This window comes from Aythya marila (assembly GCF_965140915.1).
Source record: "Aythya marila genome assembly, chromosome: 5".
Classification (NCBI taxonomy): Eukaryota; Metazoa; Chordata; class Aves; order Anseriformes; family Anatidae; genus Aythya; species Aythya marila.
In genome coordinates this window covers 31,682,696-31,701,342 of record NC_139046.1, presented here as the reverse complement: position 1 = coordinate 31,701,342, position 18,647 = coordinate 31,682,696, and the positions used below count along the sequence as shown (strand labels likewise).

Sequence of the window (18,647 nt, the reverse complement as noted above, 5' to 3'; positions counted from 1 at the left end):
TCCAATGAAACCATAAGATCTTTACATTTGAGTAAAACTACTCTGGCTTCTGCAGCAGCATTTCAGTGCAGCCAGTCACTGTTTCCAATTTCAGTTAGTGACCTTTTCAACTAAAATATTAAAATGCAAGAGCAACTACGGTGCAGTGTTATGAACTATTTGTACATCTGCAATTGATGGCTTTTTGAATGTGATCTCTCAATGATCTTACGGTATTATACAGTAGCCAGGCTTCCTGTTCTAGTTGTATGTGACATCACGCTTATTTGCAACTACACAAAGTATTCACTACCAGCTATTTAGGCTGATGTCATCATAGGCTTCAAACATCAGCTATTTGCCAACTGAAATTTTATTTCCATCATTATTACGTTTATTAATCAATTGCTGCTTAACATTCAGTCAACAGGTACTTGCAAGTGTTTTTGCCAAAATAATTGCAAGCCTTTGCTTAAGCCTAGCTATCTTTGACACTAAGCTTTAGAATTGCATAGTATTTTAAAGATACCTGTATGCATCCTCAATACACATACAAGTACTTTTGACAAAAGCATATCTACATTAAAAACTTAGACACTTACTGTGCTATAGTTATAGATTAATAACTAGTTTAAAACATAAACCACTTATCTTTTGCAAACATTGTTTAATCTATCTGAAGAACTACTGTGCTGACATATCACGACTCTGCTATGCCTTTTTATAAGAACTACCAGGCCTAAAAAGCTGAAGAAATTACATTTTTTGCTTTCTCCTTCTTCACCTCTCCTCCTATCAACTGCTGCAAACTCACCTTCTGAAACTCCTCCATGCACGCAAGCCTCTCTTTCCAATTACCACTGTCCAACTGTTGGATACAAGAAGCTGGAAGGACGGCAGCAGCTTTCTCTTCACATACTTCTATCTGCAGTCAGAACAGAACAAGGTTAACATACCCTGCAGGATCCCACGATACAGCAGGCTGCAGCCTTAAGGGCAGATAAGATGCTGGAATGACCCCTGCCCTGCAGTGCATTTACAAAATGCAAGTCACCATATCATAAGTTCTGTTGTAGACTGAAATATTTTGTATGGGATACAGTTTAGGGGCCTTATGAATTTGGGAGGCTGTTAAGTCATACTGCAACAGAAGAATAATCCCTGAGAAGTATAAGCAGTCAAAAATGACAGCAGGTAGCTACAGTAAAAGTAAACTAAAATTTTGAAGGTAATTTCAATGGAAGCGTGGGTAAACGTTCATAGCAACAAACTGAGGGTTGATAAAGGCAAATGGTAGAATACATCTTATGTATCCATTTTAGCAAAATGAGTCAAGTTTAGTATGTGAAACAAGATAAAATTCCCTTGTTTCACTGGTGTCTGCATTACCCTCAAGAACTGTATCCTTATTTTGTGTTGTATAATGTAAACAGGGTATAATAGAAAGTAATAGTACTTAACACCATAAAGATAACTGACAATCCAAAAACCTTGCCCGTAGATCTAGTAAAGCAGTAAATCAGACCTTTATAGCTTTACTACTGTTTTACCCACAGATGAGGGGAATGAGGTAATCTACCAAGACGATACAGTAGGAAAGTTTTTCTAGGAAAAGTAGAAACAGTGTCTAACCCATATCTATAAACTATATGAGTGGCTCAATTAACACGCAAAATTTAAACATTTTCCTGACTCAACTTACTATGAATAATATAGAATAAATTTGAGTTAGTACCCCTGCAGCAAATCACATATGCAGTTACATTAAAAGTGTTTCTATCTCTGCCTTTATCTGTTCCTAGTTCAGAGGCAACATAACATCCCTCATGATATTAGCATGATTTAGTATTTACTGTCTTACACAACCTGATACCAACAACAGCCTGTAGAACAAGTGTGAATTTACCAGAATATATCAAACATCCATTTTACTGGTTATGACTTCCATTTATTTGAGTGCACTGCTTTTCCTTGTCCAACAAAAATACCCCAACTTCTGTGAAAATAATTTTAGTAGCTGCAGAACTGATCAACTACTTGCATAAAGCACTTTGTATTTCAGAGAATAGGGGGATACTTACTGAGAGCTCTGATTCAAATATCTCTTTGGTCTCGGGAGCCTTCTTGCCTTTAGCCCCAGCACCTCCCATACCCGCAGCTGCAGCTGGCTTGCCTTTCTTGGGTGGGCCCCCAGGCTAGAAAGGAAACAAGCAAGTTAGCCAAGACCAAACAGGTCTCTGACTCATCAGACTCCAAATGAATTGCTGGTTTTCCACATCTATACATTCTGATGTCAGAAGATGCATTTAGAAGACAATCTGTTACCATAACTGTTACAGGCAACGTTACAGCTTATTTAGTTCATACATTGCTTTCTGACCAGGTACAGTACAGGGACATGCAAGACAGATGAAAAGGGAAAGAATGTATGCATTTGTGAAGGTTCAGGAACTCGTGAACTCATCCCTGCATTTTCCTATAGATACAGATTAGATATTAAATCTGTGACTGGCAGCCTGGAAAAATGATGTTAGAGTATTAATAAATACTAACAAAAAAAAAATACAATCTATTCTACTATTCACTCCCAGGATTCCCACCTGGAGAAGTACAGCACTAGAAATATCTATTGGGATGCTTAAATCAATTCTTAAAATCCAAATAACCGTTTTAAAATAATACAGGCTAATGGTTTAAGTTACTTACGATAACAAACACTTAAGAGAACACAACATTTCAGTAGTAACCTTGCTATTTATAAAAAGAGCCAAATATTACTACGCCACCACAAAGCACATATGAGGCTCACCCGATTGCCTCCAGTGGTCTACTATTATTTCATTATTAAAATTTGGTATAAAGTTTGTTGCTTATGTTTAGTATGATAAAAAGCCCTGAGATTTCAGCAGGTACTTGATCAGAAAGTCCCAGATTCCTTTTGTTATTAGGCTCACCAACTCCTACACAAGGACATTTTCGTCACAGTGATTCTTCACTGGAAGGAGATGTTCAACAGTCCACCTTTCAACTTCAACATATGTCTATACAATCACAGACAAATACATTTATCAACAACCTCTTGAAAATCTCTTACCTTCGCAGCAGGTGCTTTTTTCAGTGGTCCTGGTTTGGCTGCTGCATCTTTTGTTTCTTTATCAGCAGCAGTCCCTGAAAGAGCAGGGGTCTTTCCAGCAACAGGTTTGCTTTCCTTTTTCTCAGCAGCTCCTCCTGTCTTTTTACCATAAACCAGTTCTACCTTCTCAGCACACTCTTTAATCTGCCAAATGGTTATAAAAAAAAAAAAAAAAAAAAAAAAAGCTGTTCAGCTACCACAACTAGATGTACAGTGTCCAAACAAAAACCATTACAGAACCAAGCAAAACAAAAAAAAAAGACATGCCACTCCACAGGTCTTTAAACCAAACAGATACTGTATCTAAGAATGAAAAGGTGCACTGACAGCATATCAATACAGTTTAGGTACTGAAAGTTAAAGAAAGGATACATGATACTTAGCAAGAAATAAAAAGATACTCAGACTCCCTGCTGCATCGGTAACTTCTAAGTAAAAAAAAAAATAATAAATAACTAAATTCAAAAATCTGTTTCAAATCAGCAGCTCAAGCATCCTCTTTAGTCTTCTCTAGCTTAAAATAGATCTTAAATGGATAGATAAAGCATTTTTACAGCAGTTACAATAAACTCACACGATCAAGCTTTAGTTTGTCCACATCTGCTAGAAAAGGATTCACAGCTTTCTCTCCAGCCACTTTCAAGGCAGTGCCTAATGCTTCAAAACCAGCATCTCTTACTTCGGGGGCCGAATCGTTGATATGCTGCAGAGAAATACAGTGCACATAACGCAACTTGCAGCTCACATCTAAACAAAATTTTAAATCCACATTCTGTATCAATCCCTCCCCACCTTTTTTAAAAGCCTACAGCTACTACGGAATAATCCTTAATATTCTTTCCATGGTGGAAAGAAAAAAGTTATTTTTCCACTTATTTTTTCCCATGTACTGATCAATTCTACTGTTTCTCAAACACAGCTAGCTTCCCATCATTACATCTTTCAGAGAACAAGAAGGTGGTAAATATTTAGGCTTTAAGAGATATTGCAATACCATGAAAGTTTACAAAAAGTTTGAAGTCCTGCAATCCTTTTCAAATCTTCATTTTTGAAGCCAGGGAAGCTTCCAAGAAGGAAAGGGTTACTTCATAGTGGAAAAAAACCCATACATCATTTTTTTTTTTTTTTACACTGGTAAATGGTCTAGCGTACTTGTAGTCTATGAATTAATGACAGTTCTTTTTTAGCATTCCAATAAAAGCTTGCTACAGATAATCTGCAAGAGGCAAGTAGCAGTGCCCAGCAGTTTAATACTTACACATCACTATCTTAACTATTACAAACTAGGTGAGTCTTCTGTTTTAGAGACAGCTAAGGATGAGGAGAGTAAACTATTCCCATGACTGACAGTCATCTTAGAGTTCAACAGTCAAGACTCACTCTGATGGCCACATAGCACACAAGCTCTCTCAGTCTCTGCTGTACCATAAGTCTTTTTCCCAAACAACCCAATGCTTCTTAACAATACTTCAGTACCAGAGAATTAACAATTCCTCCTGTTTTACCTTGAGAAGTGCAGCACAGAAGGGTTTTAACAGGCTCTTTGGCAGAGTAGAAGGCGTGCAGTGACGGAAGCTTCTTGCAATGAAAAGGGATGTTTGCTGCTTGATTGTTGGATTTTTGTTGTCCATCACTGCCAAAATATCTTCGCTTATGTTCTGCAATGTGGTCTACAATGTTTGATAAATAAGTCATTAATTTTCAGTAAAGGAAGAAAAAAGCAAGTAAGTACTAGAGATCAAATCTAAGACAACAGCAGTTTGTTTGTTTTTTGGGGGGGGGAGCACCAATTGTCAGTCTTTTACTTACCGTAAGAAAGATTGCATCAATGGCCTCCTGTAATGCCTGCACTACCTGAGGTTTCTTCTCTTTAAACTTCTCCAAGATTGTTGGAACAACCTATAGAAGAGAGAAAAAGGAAAAAAGTCAATCCATTCTTCACTAGTGTAATTATATATAAAGCCTGATAGTCTGCTCCCTGATTTTGCACAAAGAAACCAATAACGCAAATCAGAATCACTACTGCCCCTCAAGGCCATACAACAACAATATGAACTAGTTTATTCTAGCTGTCTCTAACATTAAATTCTTTCTAGTCCATCTTTTTTCAAATATAGCTTTGCTATGAGAAATTGTTCAAAAACCCTAAACAAAAGGCAGATGTACAAGTTCACATAATTACAGATAAATATTCTGGATTGACTGGTCTGGGACACAAAGAAATTGAATAGAAATCAAACAGTTACACAGCAGAGTACTGTGCTCTCATCCTGTAGGAATCCAAGAAGGTATATAACCTGTTCCCTCTTTCCCAGCTTCCTCACAGCATTCAGCACAGCTCTGTAAAATGCTCTCATTTGACTCACAGCTGGCACGGCTACATTCTAAAGCCTGAATCTTTCCTAGAGCAATACACCTGCACCGTCCCTACAGTGGTGTTTTTGGATGTAACAACTTGAAAAAGCATACCTGTCACTAAACCATGTCACGTAGGAATTTCGCAGCATTTTATACCCAATACAGCTGCTCAGTCAGCCAGTGCTGAAAGAGATCAGCTGGCACACTCACGTGCCAGTAATACAAGCAGCTCCACTTAACTATGGTCTCTATAACCTACACAGTTGGTACTGTAACAAGAACTTCTACCATTAAACTACGGACGTGCAGAGCTTTTACCTGTGGAAAGCAAGCTACTTCAAAGGTTTTGTAAACATAACAGTTGATAGTTTAGAAGCTGATTACATAGAGGATATAAGCTCTTACATGATACAAAATAGGTTTTCCACAACTACCACTTTCTACTCAAAAGTGGACCACAAAATCTCAACGCACTGTGACCAGACATATCACAGGTATATCAGAACAAGTCCAGAGGAGGGCCATGAAGACGATCTAGGGGCTGGAGCATGTCTCCTGTGAAGACAGGCTGAGGGAGTTGGGCTTGTTCAGCCTGGAGATGAGAAAGCTCTGGAGAGACCTTATTGCAGCTTTCCAGTACCAAAAGGGGGCCTACAGGAAAGCTGGGGAAGAGACTCTTTCTCAGGGAGTATAGCGATAGGATAAGGGGTAATGGATTTAAACTAAAAAAAAAGGGTAGGTTTAGATGAGATATTAGGAACAAATTCTTTACTATGATGGTGGTGAGACCCCGAGAAATTGTGGATGTCCCATCCCTGAAAATATTTAAGACCATAGAACCTTCTCATAGGAAGGATACTGAATCATTAAATCTGTTTTAGTAAATGCTGACAGCTAGAGGGTGCACTTTTTTTTTTTTTTTAAACGTGAAAGTTAGAAGCTATACCCTATGTGTAAGAGAAAAAAGAGAGAGAGAAGATAGTGGTGATGTGGGGGGAAGAGGGAGAAAGGAGGTCTGTGTGTGGGGAAAAACGATCAGTCTAGGGCTTCAAAGGCAGTCAAAGATGAAGAAGGTCATCATGCACTCAACTATAATGAGTAGTATGGTTCTGTGCTTAATTTCATTGCTCCTTTGTTTCAAGTCCCACAGAGTTGGACATTAGAGTCCTATATTTAACTAGTGGAATTTATACTACATCTAGCAACGTTTCTAGCAATAACTTTGTTTCCCAAGACTTAAAAAAACTGCTCTCAGGAAAAGCCTACATCTAGCACGCCAGTAAATCAGTCCAGCACACAAACCGAGTCAACTTGTAGAACAGGTGCTGAGATGATGCAATTCAGAGCTGTCATTATGGTACTTAAAAAAAATATCTACATCTCAATGCAGCTTGCTTAGCTGCTTGAATGGAACTATACCTTTATTTTAGAAGCTTATTTTTCTCCCCAATATTAACTCCACAGCTGTGAGGAGCTGCAGAGTTAATATTTAAAATACCTTTAAAATACACATCAAGCATAAACAGGTGTAAGACTGTTACTTACAACTACCTACAGCTTTCAGAATGAAATTGTCTTTGCCCAAACTTTTGTTCACAGTTCAGGAGACTTAAAGTCACCAAATCTCATTACTCCAGAAACATTCACAACTCCTCACAAAATTTAATTCTAACAGCAGCCAGACACATTTCTCTTGGTCTCAAGCTCTACCCCCAGCTCCCTTTGACTTGTTAGAAGATAAAATTAAAGGTGATTAACTTAACGAACAATGCAACAGTGACTTAAGAAACAAGTGAGATACCAGCAATTAAAGCTGCCTTTATTTCCAAAGGTTGGTTAAGCTCCCCTGATGTTAGCTGTTCATGAGACAAGAGTAGCAAAGGAGAGCAGAGTAGAGATTAATCTAGATCACCAGAACATTTTGATACTGAAGTCTCAGCAATTTGGCTATCTAAAGCAGGTAACAAAACAAGAAATAAACCAAAAAAAAAAAAAAAAGCCAACTATACACGACGGAGCAGCTATGTAGAATTCAGGCTCAGAAGTGCTCTTTTTCCACTGCGAGCCACAAATGCGTTTCTGTGGGTGTACCTCCAGGATGGGGTACTGTAAATAAAGTTCATCTCATGGCAGATAAATCACAGTTATTGTAGCAAACAAGATTCATTGCAACAACAAGCTTTATATTGTTCCATGTTAATAAGCAAGAACCTTTGAGACCTTAAGCTGCAAGACACCCTGGCAGGCACTTCACTTCTTGCTCCATCAAGGGGTAGGTAGGTATTCATAACAGTACAAAATCTCTCTGATAAATACCAGCCCTTGACAAGCAAAACACTAAACAGATAAATAAACCCAAGATATTTCCTGGTGTCCAGCAAAGAAAAACAGAAAAAGAAGTACATACTCTTACTTACATGTCCTGCATATTGTCCAAATTTCTTTCGGAGGCCAGTAGCTAGTCCAGCAAGGCATTTGGCAGCCAAAGCAACTAACATAACATTTGTATCCTTTCCAACAACCTGGAGAGCAAAAAGCAATGACAGGTTGAAAACTCCAAGTTTCAGAGACTTGGAAAGATTTCTTAATACAGCTAACGTGCTACAGGTAAGTTGTAACAGTGGTGCGAATAACTGAAGAAGTTTCTACTCCTGAGCATTACCTCAATTAGAACTTCTAAACTTTAATACAAAGAACCTTTATTAAAAAATATTAAACTGTATGTACACACTGGGTCTTATTTATTACCTTTTTGAGAACTTTCACCAAGTCTGCATAGTCTCCTGATTCCAATTTGGGATTTTTCACCAGCAGTTCAACAGCTTCTAGAGCTTCTTTCCTCTCCTGCCACTTTTTCGCTTCCTGCAGAGCAAATCACATTGGTTTATAAGTGCAAACAGTTCTAGAGAAGCATAATTAGCAAAAGCGATAGACTTTAAAGCTTAACTCTATTCTGAGAAAGTCAAAACTTGTTAAAAAAGTTTCCCTACAGCTTAACATCAATAACTGCAGTGAAACATTAAATACAGTACTTTCCCAGGATGATTACCTCAGCGCCTTAAAATTACAGCTTTCTTGCTGGTAAAAATAAAGAAGAAATTTATATTTACTTACGATAGTCTATATTTTGCTTACACTAGTCTGCTACTATCCATTCAAGTAGCAGTATAGCTTACATCGCAAAATACTAGTCCATCTTTAGATTCATTAGCACCATGTGCCATGGAATTAACGGGTAGTATTAGTGTTAAAGTTTCTGCTTACTATTTTCTCATAGAAGTCTTTGGGAAGCTTGGAAAGAATTTCTACAGCTTCAAGCAACTCATATGCATCTACTTGCGGTACCACCTCTTCCCCATCATCATCTCCTGCAACCAGAAATGAGAAAAACGTAAGCATAGTGACAAGTGAAATGTCAGCTACACTACTGCCTAAGGCTCATTTAAAAAACAGTATCAACACTTGTGATTTTGCTGTTTCAAAGGACAGATACTCTCTCATATAAAGTTCTTACCCCAGTCACATTTTATTGTGCATTCCACTTGTTTTGCACCAGCTTGAATAAAGGAACCTTTGTGACTGAAGTATTTGTTAACAAATAGTGTATCAGTGATAATCTCTGCACTCCACTAAAAAGCGTAAGTAATTTACCTCCGTCTCCATCTCCTCCAACTGCCTGCTGCTGCTCAAATTTTGCTTTCAGCTCCTGTTGGGAACGCAGGAACCTGGTTTGCTTAGGAGCAGCTGCTGACACTTTGACCCACTCTTCTTCCAGTTCTTTTAGCTGCCAAAGGGAAAAGAATCATCATATCCGAGATATTTTGTACATACCACAGACAAGACACCCTTCACAGAAAGCAACAGAATGTTCCCATCTCAAATCCAAGACGGTGCTATCTTTTAAGTTCCTTTTCCTGCCACCAACAAAGTGACTCGCTGTTCACACTCACTGTTCAGAAGCTTTTGAGTAAGTATAGTAACATAACACAACATCGTCAACAAAAATGCAAAGCATTTGCATAAGAACAAACTGTAGAACAGTCAGAATGTTGTGCAGCCTCCGTAGAAGGTTTAAAATAAGAATGGCTGAGCACGGAGGAAGATCCTTGTTAAATCCATGCTGTTCTCAGATAGTAAAATGAAGATGAAACATAACACGCTGATACGTATGACGAGACAGTTGAAAAAAACAAACAAAAATTATACCTTGCTCCAGGAAGTTACTGCTTTCTACCCGAACACAATTAATACAAGTGGGTAGTAGAGAAAGATTCATTAATAATTTATAAAGTTTTCAAGTAATGGACTGTTCCATCTCCAATAGCATAGTTATCTGTCCTAATGCGATGCCACTTCCCAAAGTACAGCAATCACACAAGAAAATTGAGCGGAAAAATTGTGGACCTGAACACTTTCAGTGCAGGAGTCCTTTATGCAGGAAATTACTTGCCCTTGGGTTAGATCCCCAAGACAAGCCGTTTTACTTTTCCAAATCTCCTCCTCAGTTTCAGTACAAACAACAAAATGTTGTCCTGTCTTTTCAAACAAAGAGGCACTAAACAGGAAGCTAAAAATAATGCCTCGTTAATGAAAGCTCCAGTTTTGACCTTTAAGGATGACCAACACCACAGGATCAGGGAGGGCGAGCACATGCACGTGTAGAAGTGTTTTCTCAAATGTGTGGATACAAGACTACATTCTGCCTACCTGAACAGAATTTATGTTCTGCAACGGAGGTCTCAGTGCATCCCGTATCCAACGGTAGATCTCCACAGCAAGGAGTTTGGCTTCATCTCGAACAGCCTTTTCACGAGACTCGAATAGTTTTGGCAACACTTTAATGATTGGCTTCAATGAGATTATTTTTGAACCAAATTCACTGAAAATTAAAAACATGGAATAGCATCAGAGTCCAAGTAGGAACCAAGGAGTGAGCCACAAAAAAAATAAAAAAAATATTTAAAACAAAATCTATGATATGCACCTAGTACATACACTAGGGATTCTGACATTTACTGAAACCATTTTTTTTTTTTGGTGACACTACTCAGTTGCTGCACAATTTAAAAAAATATTTGTCCTAACATAATTACTCTCAACAACCAGATTGGAATTACCAAAATCAGGCCTCTTCTGAAATTACTTCAAAGCATTTACTCCAATCCACTGCCTAAATCTGTCCCCTTGCCAGAAAGGGAAAAAAAAAAAAAAAAAAAAGCGTCCTTAAACTGAAATTTGTATGACCTACTTTTTTTTTTTTTTTTAAATCAGAATAGAATCTCCTTTGTCTATCCTTGGAGGCAAACTGCAGTAAAAGCATTAGTCATTTTGCTACTTGTTGGATCAGATAATTATAGTAAGCCTGGGTCATCTTCACAGAAAATACATGTGTTGAAATACGTGCTACTGAAAGGACACAATTTTCCCCAGCCACTCACTCTCTCCTGTCAGCAGATTCTACATGTTGTTGGATTTAACACACAACACTTCATTTTTCAATCACTGTTGAATGAAAACACAAGTTTCCTTTTGATACTTATAGTAAACTGCTTAGGTTCTTAAAGCATATCTAGATTACTTCAGAAGCAATAAAATATTGATTCAGAACCATTTCTCTTCCTTGAGAACTCTAAATTAAACTTTCTAATCACATTTTCTTCTGCTTCTTTTCAGCCAAATTTTTCATGAGAAAGCTAGTCTAGTAAAAACGTCTGCTCAAGTACTGAAACTTGCATCCTTAAGTTCTAAAAATTCTACTGCTAGAAATATGAAGTAATAAAACATGCAAAACAGGCTCTGATCTTGGAATTAATGCAACTTAAATGCAAACTAAGAACAAATGAGTGATACAGAAAAACTAAAAGGGTGTATGAGGAAAAGTGGCTATACAACAATAGGCCACCCCAACTTCTCACGTTCTTATCTGATTCGTATAACACAAGAAGAAAAGCAGAAGCTTTAACACAAGATAAAAAACACCAAAAGCTAAACTAGGTACAACACAAATCTTGCTATCAATGCAGAAACTCTATGAAAGCAGAAGACAACTTTAAAGGAGAAGTTAATAAGGCTCCATGAACTAATTTGATCTTGCCATTTCAAACATAATAAAAAAACATATAAAATATCTGTATTTGTGTTTTCAGATTGCCTTTTTTCTGACAAAAAATAGTTATTCTGACCAATATTATGTTTCTTTTTTTAAATAATTCACTACCGATTGGGTACATACACACCCAACATAGAAGAATTTGATTAAAAACAGTATTTTTCACTCAATCTTCAAAATCAGAAAATACATTTGAAGGTGAACAAACAAAGATGCTCCACTTTTAAGACTGGGTAGTTGGTTTCAAGATTAAATTTGGTTTTTTTGTAAGTATGAACATCTTTTATTTTTCAATGAAGATACTGTTATATGGACAGTGGAAATTGACGTAATTCTGATTCAAAACACATTTAAGCTGCAGTGATCTTTCTCTTTTGAAAATACACAATGTAGCCAACAGGGTTCATATCAGTGAGAAAAACTTTTTTTTTTTTTTTAAATAGAAACAAATACATTTTAGTTTTCCCTTCGCTGTTTTTCAGAATTCAGAAGAGAAGCAGCACTGTCTGGAACAAGACACGCTAATCCTGCCCTTCTCTTTCAGAGGTCCATTGTGAAAAAGGAAGTTTGGCAAACAGTTACCATTAACCAAAGTGATCCTGATGAGGCTTGTACAACAAAGAGATCCCTCACATCTAACAAACCCCATGATGCTCTAACAACTGTTGTTGCCATAAAATGCCGGTATAGATACATCCTATTCAACAAGTCTTTTTAGCCTGTTAAAAACACTGAAGTGTCTCCACATTCTACTGGAGCTAGGGGAAGGAAAGAAAATGCACACACAGAAAAAAAAAAAAAAAAAAGAAAAAAAAAAACACACAACACACAGAATAAGAAAGTCCCCAAACTAAAAGCTTACCTTAGTGCTTTCCTCAGTGTCTCTATACACGCTACTATGATTTTCGGGTTTTTGTTATCCAGACCCTTCAGTAACTCTTCTTGTACTGCCTCCCCTTTCTCAATTTCTATATACATTAGACATATATCTACACCCAGCTCCTTCGCTCTGGCTTTTGGCTGATTGAACACTTTATTTACAACTCCAGAAGCTACTTCTCCTGTTGTCCTGGAAGAAGGAAGAATGTTTAGGTGAATCAGGTGTCCTCCATTGTTATCCACAGGAAAAAGCACACACAACATCAGAAATATGGATTAGAACTCAGTAAGTCCTCATACAATAGGGACTAAATTCTAAACTAACTTCAAAAGGTAATAACCTTCTGTAAGAGATGATTTTAACCTCTCGTTTAATCAAGAGAACTCCTGCAGACTGAGTGCTATTCTGCATGTTCCTAATAGTAGGCTACACCAAACAGCGAATACAAGACATTTTCTCAGAAGTATATTTATTAATACACATTAGTTCTGGTCCGTAACTGAATGTTATCTCCTGAAATTGCATATATTACTGTTAACATACTGCACTGGAGAATAAATAGAAATTAATTTGTTGGGATTATTTCAAAGCTGCCGACACGCTTTGTAATGAAATTGTTTCATTTACACCACTTGTAAGTTAAGGGGCTTGGAAAAGCTGTTAGATTTTTGATCTATGGTTTGGATTTATGCATTTGTTAAAGATACTTTTTTTTATTCATTTTATCAGGTCACTTAAAGCCAGTGGACCAAAACACTGATCAGGTGCATTAGGATTTTTAATTTCACCCCCAGGAGCACAGGCTATTTCAGGGGCTTGACAGCCAAGAAATACTAACAAACGTCCTGTGAAGAAATTGGCAGCTATGCAGATTCAGACCAGTTAAGCTAGATGCAACTCCACATAAACATAATGGTTAAATTATAGGAATATCACCCAGGAAAGAGCCTCCCTGTATATACACACTTTTTTTTTTTTTTAAAAAATAAAATAATTAAAAAAAAATAACAGGGATTCCAATTCACAACATCCATATCACCAATTTACAGATTCTCTGCCACTTCAGAAATCTGTATTACTCTTGAATAGTTCCTTTGAACATTGTTATCATATGGCATTATGTAAGCAACTTGTGACACATTAACATGCACATGGAGACCATCTACAAGGAAAGCCTGCCATTCAGCAAGCTTTCTAGATCTGAAAGCTAATCCTGCTCTCAACAGTAAATACCAGAGTTATTAATGGCCACCATAAAATTCACCTGCAGACTCTCAGAGAGGCACATGAAACTCCTAACAGCCTACTGATAGCAAGCAAAGGCTACTTACTTCCCTGCTACGTGAGCATTTTCAACATAGGCAAGTGCTGCTTCCAGTCCTTTCAACTGAGCCACTGCATTGGAGTCTGTCACAAATTTCTTTATCAATCCAAGATACTTGGACCATTCAGGACTCTTCTCATCATCTATCTTCTGGAAGAGCTTAAGGGCTTCTTCATAGCCATTTAATCTGGCTTTCCACAGCTGGAAACAAAAGTCAAATGCATAAGTATTGTGCTAGTACAAACCTTAACTCACCAGTCTTGCAAAGTACTTCAATCATAGTTGAAGGTGTGCTCAGTAAGCTAGCATCCTCAGGATCTATCTTCAATGACTACATGAATAACATGCAACAGGACAAAACACTGTTTTCCTGTCAACAGTGATCTGGCTAGAGAGATGCCAGTACGCTACGCTGCTCTTCACAAGCTCTAGCAACCACCAGTGAGTAGGTGTGATCCTAACCAGAGTATCAGCTACAGATGAGTAATCTCTCCACATGCACAAGTACGCTGATCTTTCAGCACACACGCTTATGCCATACAGATTATCATGCAACTAAATTGTGCTTAATAGATGTTATTCTACCTCTAGGCTGAGCAGAACTGGTGATTTCAGACCCGTCATACACATGCTGTGCAGCTATATTACCTAATTTTGGTGCAAACAGGTAAGGGAATACCACTGCCTCACCACAGCACTGATATACAATAAACCAAACCCAAAGAGAAGGTGTCCTACCTTATGTTCACATTTCTGGTCAATGGGCAGTTTCATCCACTCACTGTCGTCCCCCATTGTTAATTCAGGTTCTCTCTACAATTACACTAATTCCTGCGGAGACAGAGACAAGTCAGAACACAGAAAAATACATGAGGCATTACCTGCAACACAGTTGAGGAAAAAAAAAAAAAAAAAAGACAGTTCTGTACCAAGTCTTCTAGCCAACATGAAACCCATGCTCCCAAGCTTGTAATTGTATTTAGGTATGTACTAAGACTAGAGCAGTACTCTTTTAGCCCTGTAAGGCTACCAGAAGCCACTGAAGGTTAAAGAGCCGTGCGTTGAGTAACATTTCAGGTATTAAAATTCTCAATCTGTGGAAGTTTTAGTAAACTAAGATTAAAGCATGCAGAATATAGCCTTGTCTAGGCTTGAGGAATAATGTACTACAATGAAGGAGCTGATAAGAAATGACTACCCATCAACACCAGCAAACTGACTCTTACTGACATGTGCTTTCTGTAACAGGTGGCATGAATCAGTGTTGAAAAAATAATCGGGTGCTAGCATGAGGACAGCCATTTTAGCCACTTTACACACAGCACATCTGAAATGAACAGTCCCAAGAGAAGAACAATCTCCCTTTTTGCTAGCTGTGCCCTTATGCCCCAATTCTAACATAATCAGCATTGCCAACTGTCAACAAGAGATCAGTTTCTTACTTTATGTAGGCTCAAAACATTACTCAATTCAAGTTTGTAAGTGTTTTCCCCCCCTTATTAAAATAGGAATATTGACCATTAGGGGTATGAGATGAGACCTCAGGCTTAAGGCCCATCTTTGACATGCTGTACAACTAATACAAACACTCAGAGAATAAGCTTGATGAAGAGGAAATAAGCAAAATGAAAACAGCAGCAATGAGAAGACTCGAAACATTATTTATACAAACAAGTGAAATCAAACCAGGTAAGGATTAGCACGTTCCAGAATACCAATTCAAATCCACAGACAAAAAAAAAAAAAAAAAGAGAGGAAGACTCCAAAAACTGGTGGCCACTATATTCAATAATCCAACTCTGCTGGTATATAAACACCTTCAGGAGCACAATACTCCTGATGTAAATTCAGCCTATGCCAGCAAAACTGCTTATTTCACCTACAAAGTGCTTCATACAAAGTACACACAGCAGTTCTCCATAGCCAAATAGGCCCTAGAATAAGGAGCGGAATTTCATCAGTGTAAGTTAATACAAGCAAGTCCTGCAAAGCTATCTGCCAGCCACACAGCACTAACATACAGCTGGTGCAATAGGAACACCAGGCTAGCAATACTCCACGAGAAAATGAAGCTGCATTTATGATAAAAAACACTTTTCAAACAGCTCATCTAGTCAAGGACACGGGAATGCCCCCATGTGAGTGCAGTCACGGGAGCAGACTCCCCTTTTTTAATCCATCAGGTCAGCCTCGCAGCCAAGCAACATCAGGAGAGGCACATCATTGCCATATAAGCTGCGTTTGCATCAGGAACACCTTTAACTTCACGTACCAGTACAGAAAATATGGGGGCACTTCCTAAGTGGGGATGCAAATCACAACTAGATACAGCGCTCCCTCCCAGGCTCACACACACTGAACGCACTCCATTTATTCTTGTCAAGGATAAGGAGTTCAATAGTTTTCAATCTCGCTGAGGAACTTGGAAGTAGTATTCAAGCCGTTCCCTGTCTGTATCCTTTTGTTGATGAAAGCAACACAAGGACAAGAGGTACTCACGGGTAAAACAGGAAAAGGAGTAAGGCACCAACATACCTGGCAGCAGCACAAACACCAGAGTTTTTGACACTTGTAACACACCAGTTTTGACACTTGTAACACAACAAACCCTCATCTACACCCCGTTTGTTTGGAAACCTGTCAGCAACACAAACTCCCGACCTCAGCAGTGCAAGGGGGCACCTTTCTCTCCAGAGACTTGTTCCACCAGGGAAAATCTTAGTGCAGGTCAGTGATGCCTTACTGCAACCCTACAATCGGTTCAAACACTCAATCAGGAGCAGTTCCCCTAAAAAGCCTCGGCCGTTGCAAGCCTGATGCAGATTTCTAAGTACATTCCTTTTAAACCTTTACACGCTGACAATAGTTCACTGCTATGAAGTTTGACCCTGGGTTGTATATCCTAGTGCTGCATTACAGAAACTAAGAGAAGAAGACCTAGCACTTCCTTCCCAACACCAGGAGGAACTCACCTTGTGGGGATGGGGAGGGTAACACAGTGCGTATTCCCACCCATTTTTTCAGCCTGGTCAAGTCAGTTCCCCTACTATTTTTAATTGCAACATCTACAACTGTTACTTCAATTATAAAATGGGTTAAGTTGCCTTCTGTGCTGAATCCTGCATCTAAAAATAGCGCTGAAATTATACGTCCTCTCCACTAACTTACAAATCCCTTTGGAACAGTTTATCAGGATGTTATCTAGAGGCACAGAGGGAGCGCTCCCTCAAACATCACTTCTCTCCAGCTCCATCACTGTTCACACCTGCCCTAATCCCAAAACCTTGTGCTGCCTGAGTCTTGCCTTTACCAGAATAAGAGACTGTTGTTTCTCCCTTCAGTTACATCACTGGTTTCTGTATATTCAGAAATGATCCTACATTTATTATTTTTTAAAGTTTCTTTGCAAAGATAGGTAAGCTTCTTCCATCACTTCTCAACACTAAACAGCAAGTAGCTTCTCTCTACTATAATACAGCTAAATTACGTTACTAGCAGTGAATTTGCAGCAACGAAGCGTTTGACCTATATAGCTTTCTTTTGAGCACAACTAATTTTACAGCCTCGAAACAAACAGATTTCAGTCTTTCTGTAGCAACACCCATTTTGGTAGAATACAGTGAACAGGAGCTCTGAAGTGACTGACCCACCAAAATAAGTTTTGTGAGAGAGGCCTGTTAGTAACGTGGTCAACAGAACATTTACAAAAGCAAGTCAGCTGAGCAGTCTGCAATGGAGAGGAACAACAAATCTTCCCTGACAGTTCTTGGCAGGGCAAGCTCTTGTACTACGGAGCAGTAAGAAAATGAAGGCCAACAAGGAAAGAACAGGATATATCTTAAAGGGAGACAATGCAAAAACAGCAAGTACAGAAAATATTTAAGGCAGCACAAATGCAAGAAAAAGTGTAAAAGTGGCCCACTGGATATAAGTGTAGGAAACAAATTTATCAACACGTTAAGAGAACACGGGAAAGTGACATTGCAGGAATCTGTGGCTTAGCTACACACTGATCTGAGAAGTTCCCAACTCAGCCTCTAAATAAATGCTTTCTCTGCTACCGTTTTTGAGGGCTGAACAGCATCAACCTTACAGGACACTGCTAAAGCAAAGCCTCTGGATGTAACATTCTGAAATGTTGTATTTTGAAGCAGATGTTCATTACCAATTCACTGTATATTATCACGAACCTTCAGCTTCCAGACCATTTTCCCATAAAAAGTGCACCACAACCTAGGGAGCCATTTTGTGCTAACCAAACCAGATGTTTCTTGATACCGATTGTCCACTTCTCCCTACCCACTTCCACCTACTGAGCGTCACTCCTGTGCAAGAACAGCTTTTAAGTCATCAAAACTCTTGATGCCAAAGTAACCTTCCCAGAAGGTTCACCCAAAGAGGAAGTTCCGAGAAAGCAAGGCAGGCCACTTTCAAGGCAAATTGGGTTTGATATGTTCCTGCAGAGTAGAGCACATACTTGGAAAGCACAAAGCTGTATGTCACGTTTCAGTTGAGACTACGCTTCTCAGCACAGTTCTCTGCCAGTACAGTCCAGTCTTCTCAGCACAAAGAATTTTTATTTGTTTAATGGCAGTTTTGGGTCACATTTGCTCTTCGTCTCTGAAAACATGAAGTTTCACTGCCTCAGAAGTTCAGCCCAGCAGAACTGCTAGTACTTCCTTACTAAACCTTTGTGTTTGCTAGCTACAATATAACAGGGCTTAAAAAAAATAATGAAAAATTAAAGTAACCATAGCATAGTTAAATTTTTATTTTAAACACAACTCAGACACACTGAGTATGCGAATCGGAGAACTGTAGCTTAGTCAGTGAAACAACGCAATGGGTTGCTTTAGTAAACTCC

The 18,647-nt window shown here is 38.5% G+C and overlaps 1 protein-coding gene across 4 annotated transcripts in view; it reads right to left on the bottom strand.

Moving 5' to 3' along the window:
- CKAP5 (cytoskeleton associated protein 5) overlaps positions 1-18,647 on the bottom strand; it is a 48,020-nt gene that overhangs the window by 25,327 nt on the left and 4,046 nt on the right. For all 4 annotated transcript variants that reach the window (XM_082762356.1, XM_082762358.1, XM_082762359.1 and 1 more), the window contains exons 2-15: positions 14,522-14,614; positions 13,791-13,984; positions 12,442-12,648; positions 10,178-10,349; positions 9,122-9,254; positions 8,735-8,838; positions 8,219-8,332; positions 7,888-7,992; positions 4,922-5,011; positions 4,618-4,782; positions 3,687-3,815; positions 3,074-3,256; positions 2,061-2,174; positions 794-904 (exon numbers count right to left, since the gene is read on the bottom strand). In XM_082762356.1, the coding sequence (XP_082618482.1) occupies positions 794-904; positions 2,061-2,174; positions 3,074-3,256; positions 3,687-3,815; positions 4,618-4,782; positions 4,922-5,011; positions 7,888-7,992; positions 8,219-8,332; positions 8,735-8,838; positions 9,122-9,254; positions 10,178-10,349; positions 12,442-12,648; positions 13,791-13,984; positions 14,522-14,578 (1,878 nt within the window). In that variant the 5' untranslated portion in view covers positions 14,579-14,614. The remainder of the gene's footprint in view (positions 1-793; positions 905-2,060; positions 2,175-3,073; positions 3,257-3,686; positions 3,816-4,617; positions 4,783-4,921; positions 5,012-7,887; positions 7,993-8,218; positions 8,333-8,734; positions 8,839-9,121; positions 9,255-10,177; positions 10,350-12,441; positions 12,649-13,790; positions 13,985-14,521; positions 14,615-18,647) is intronic.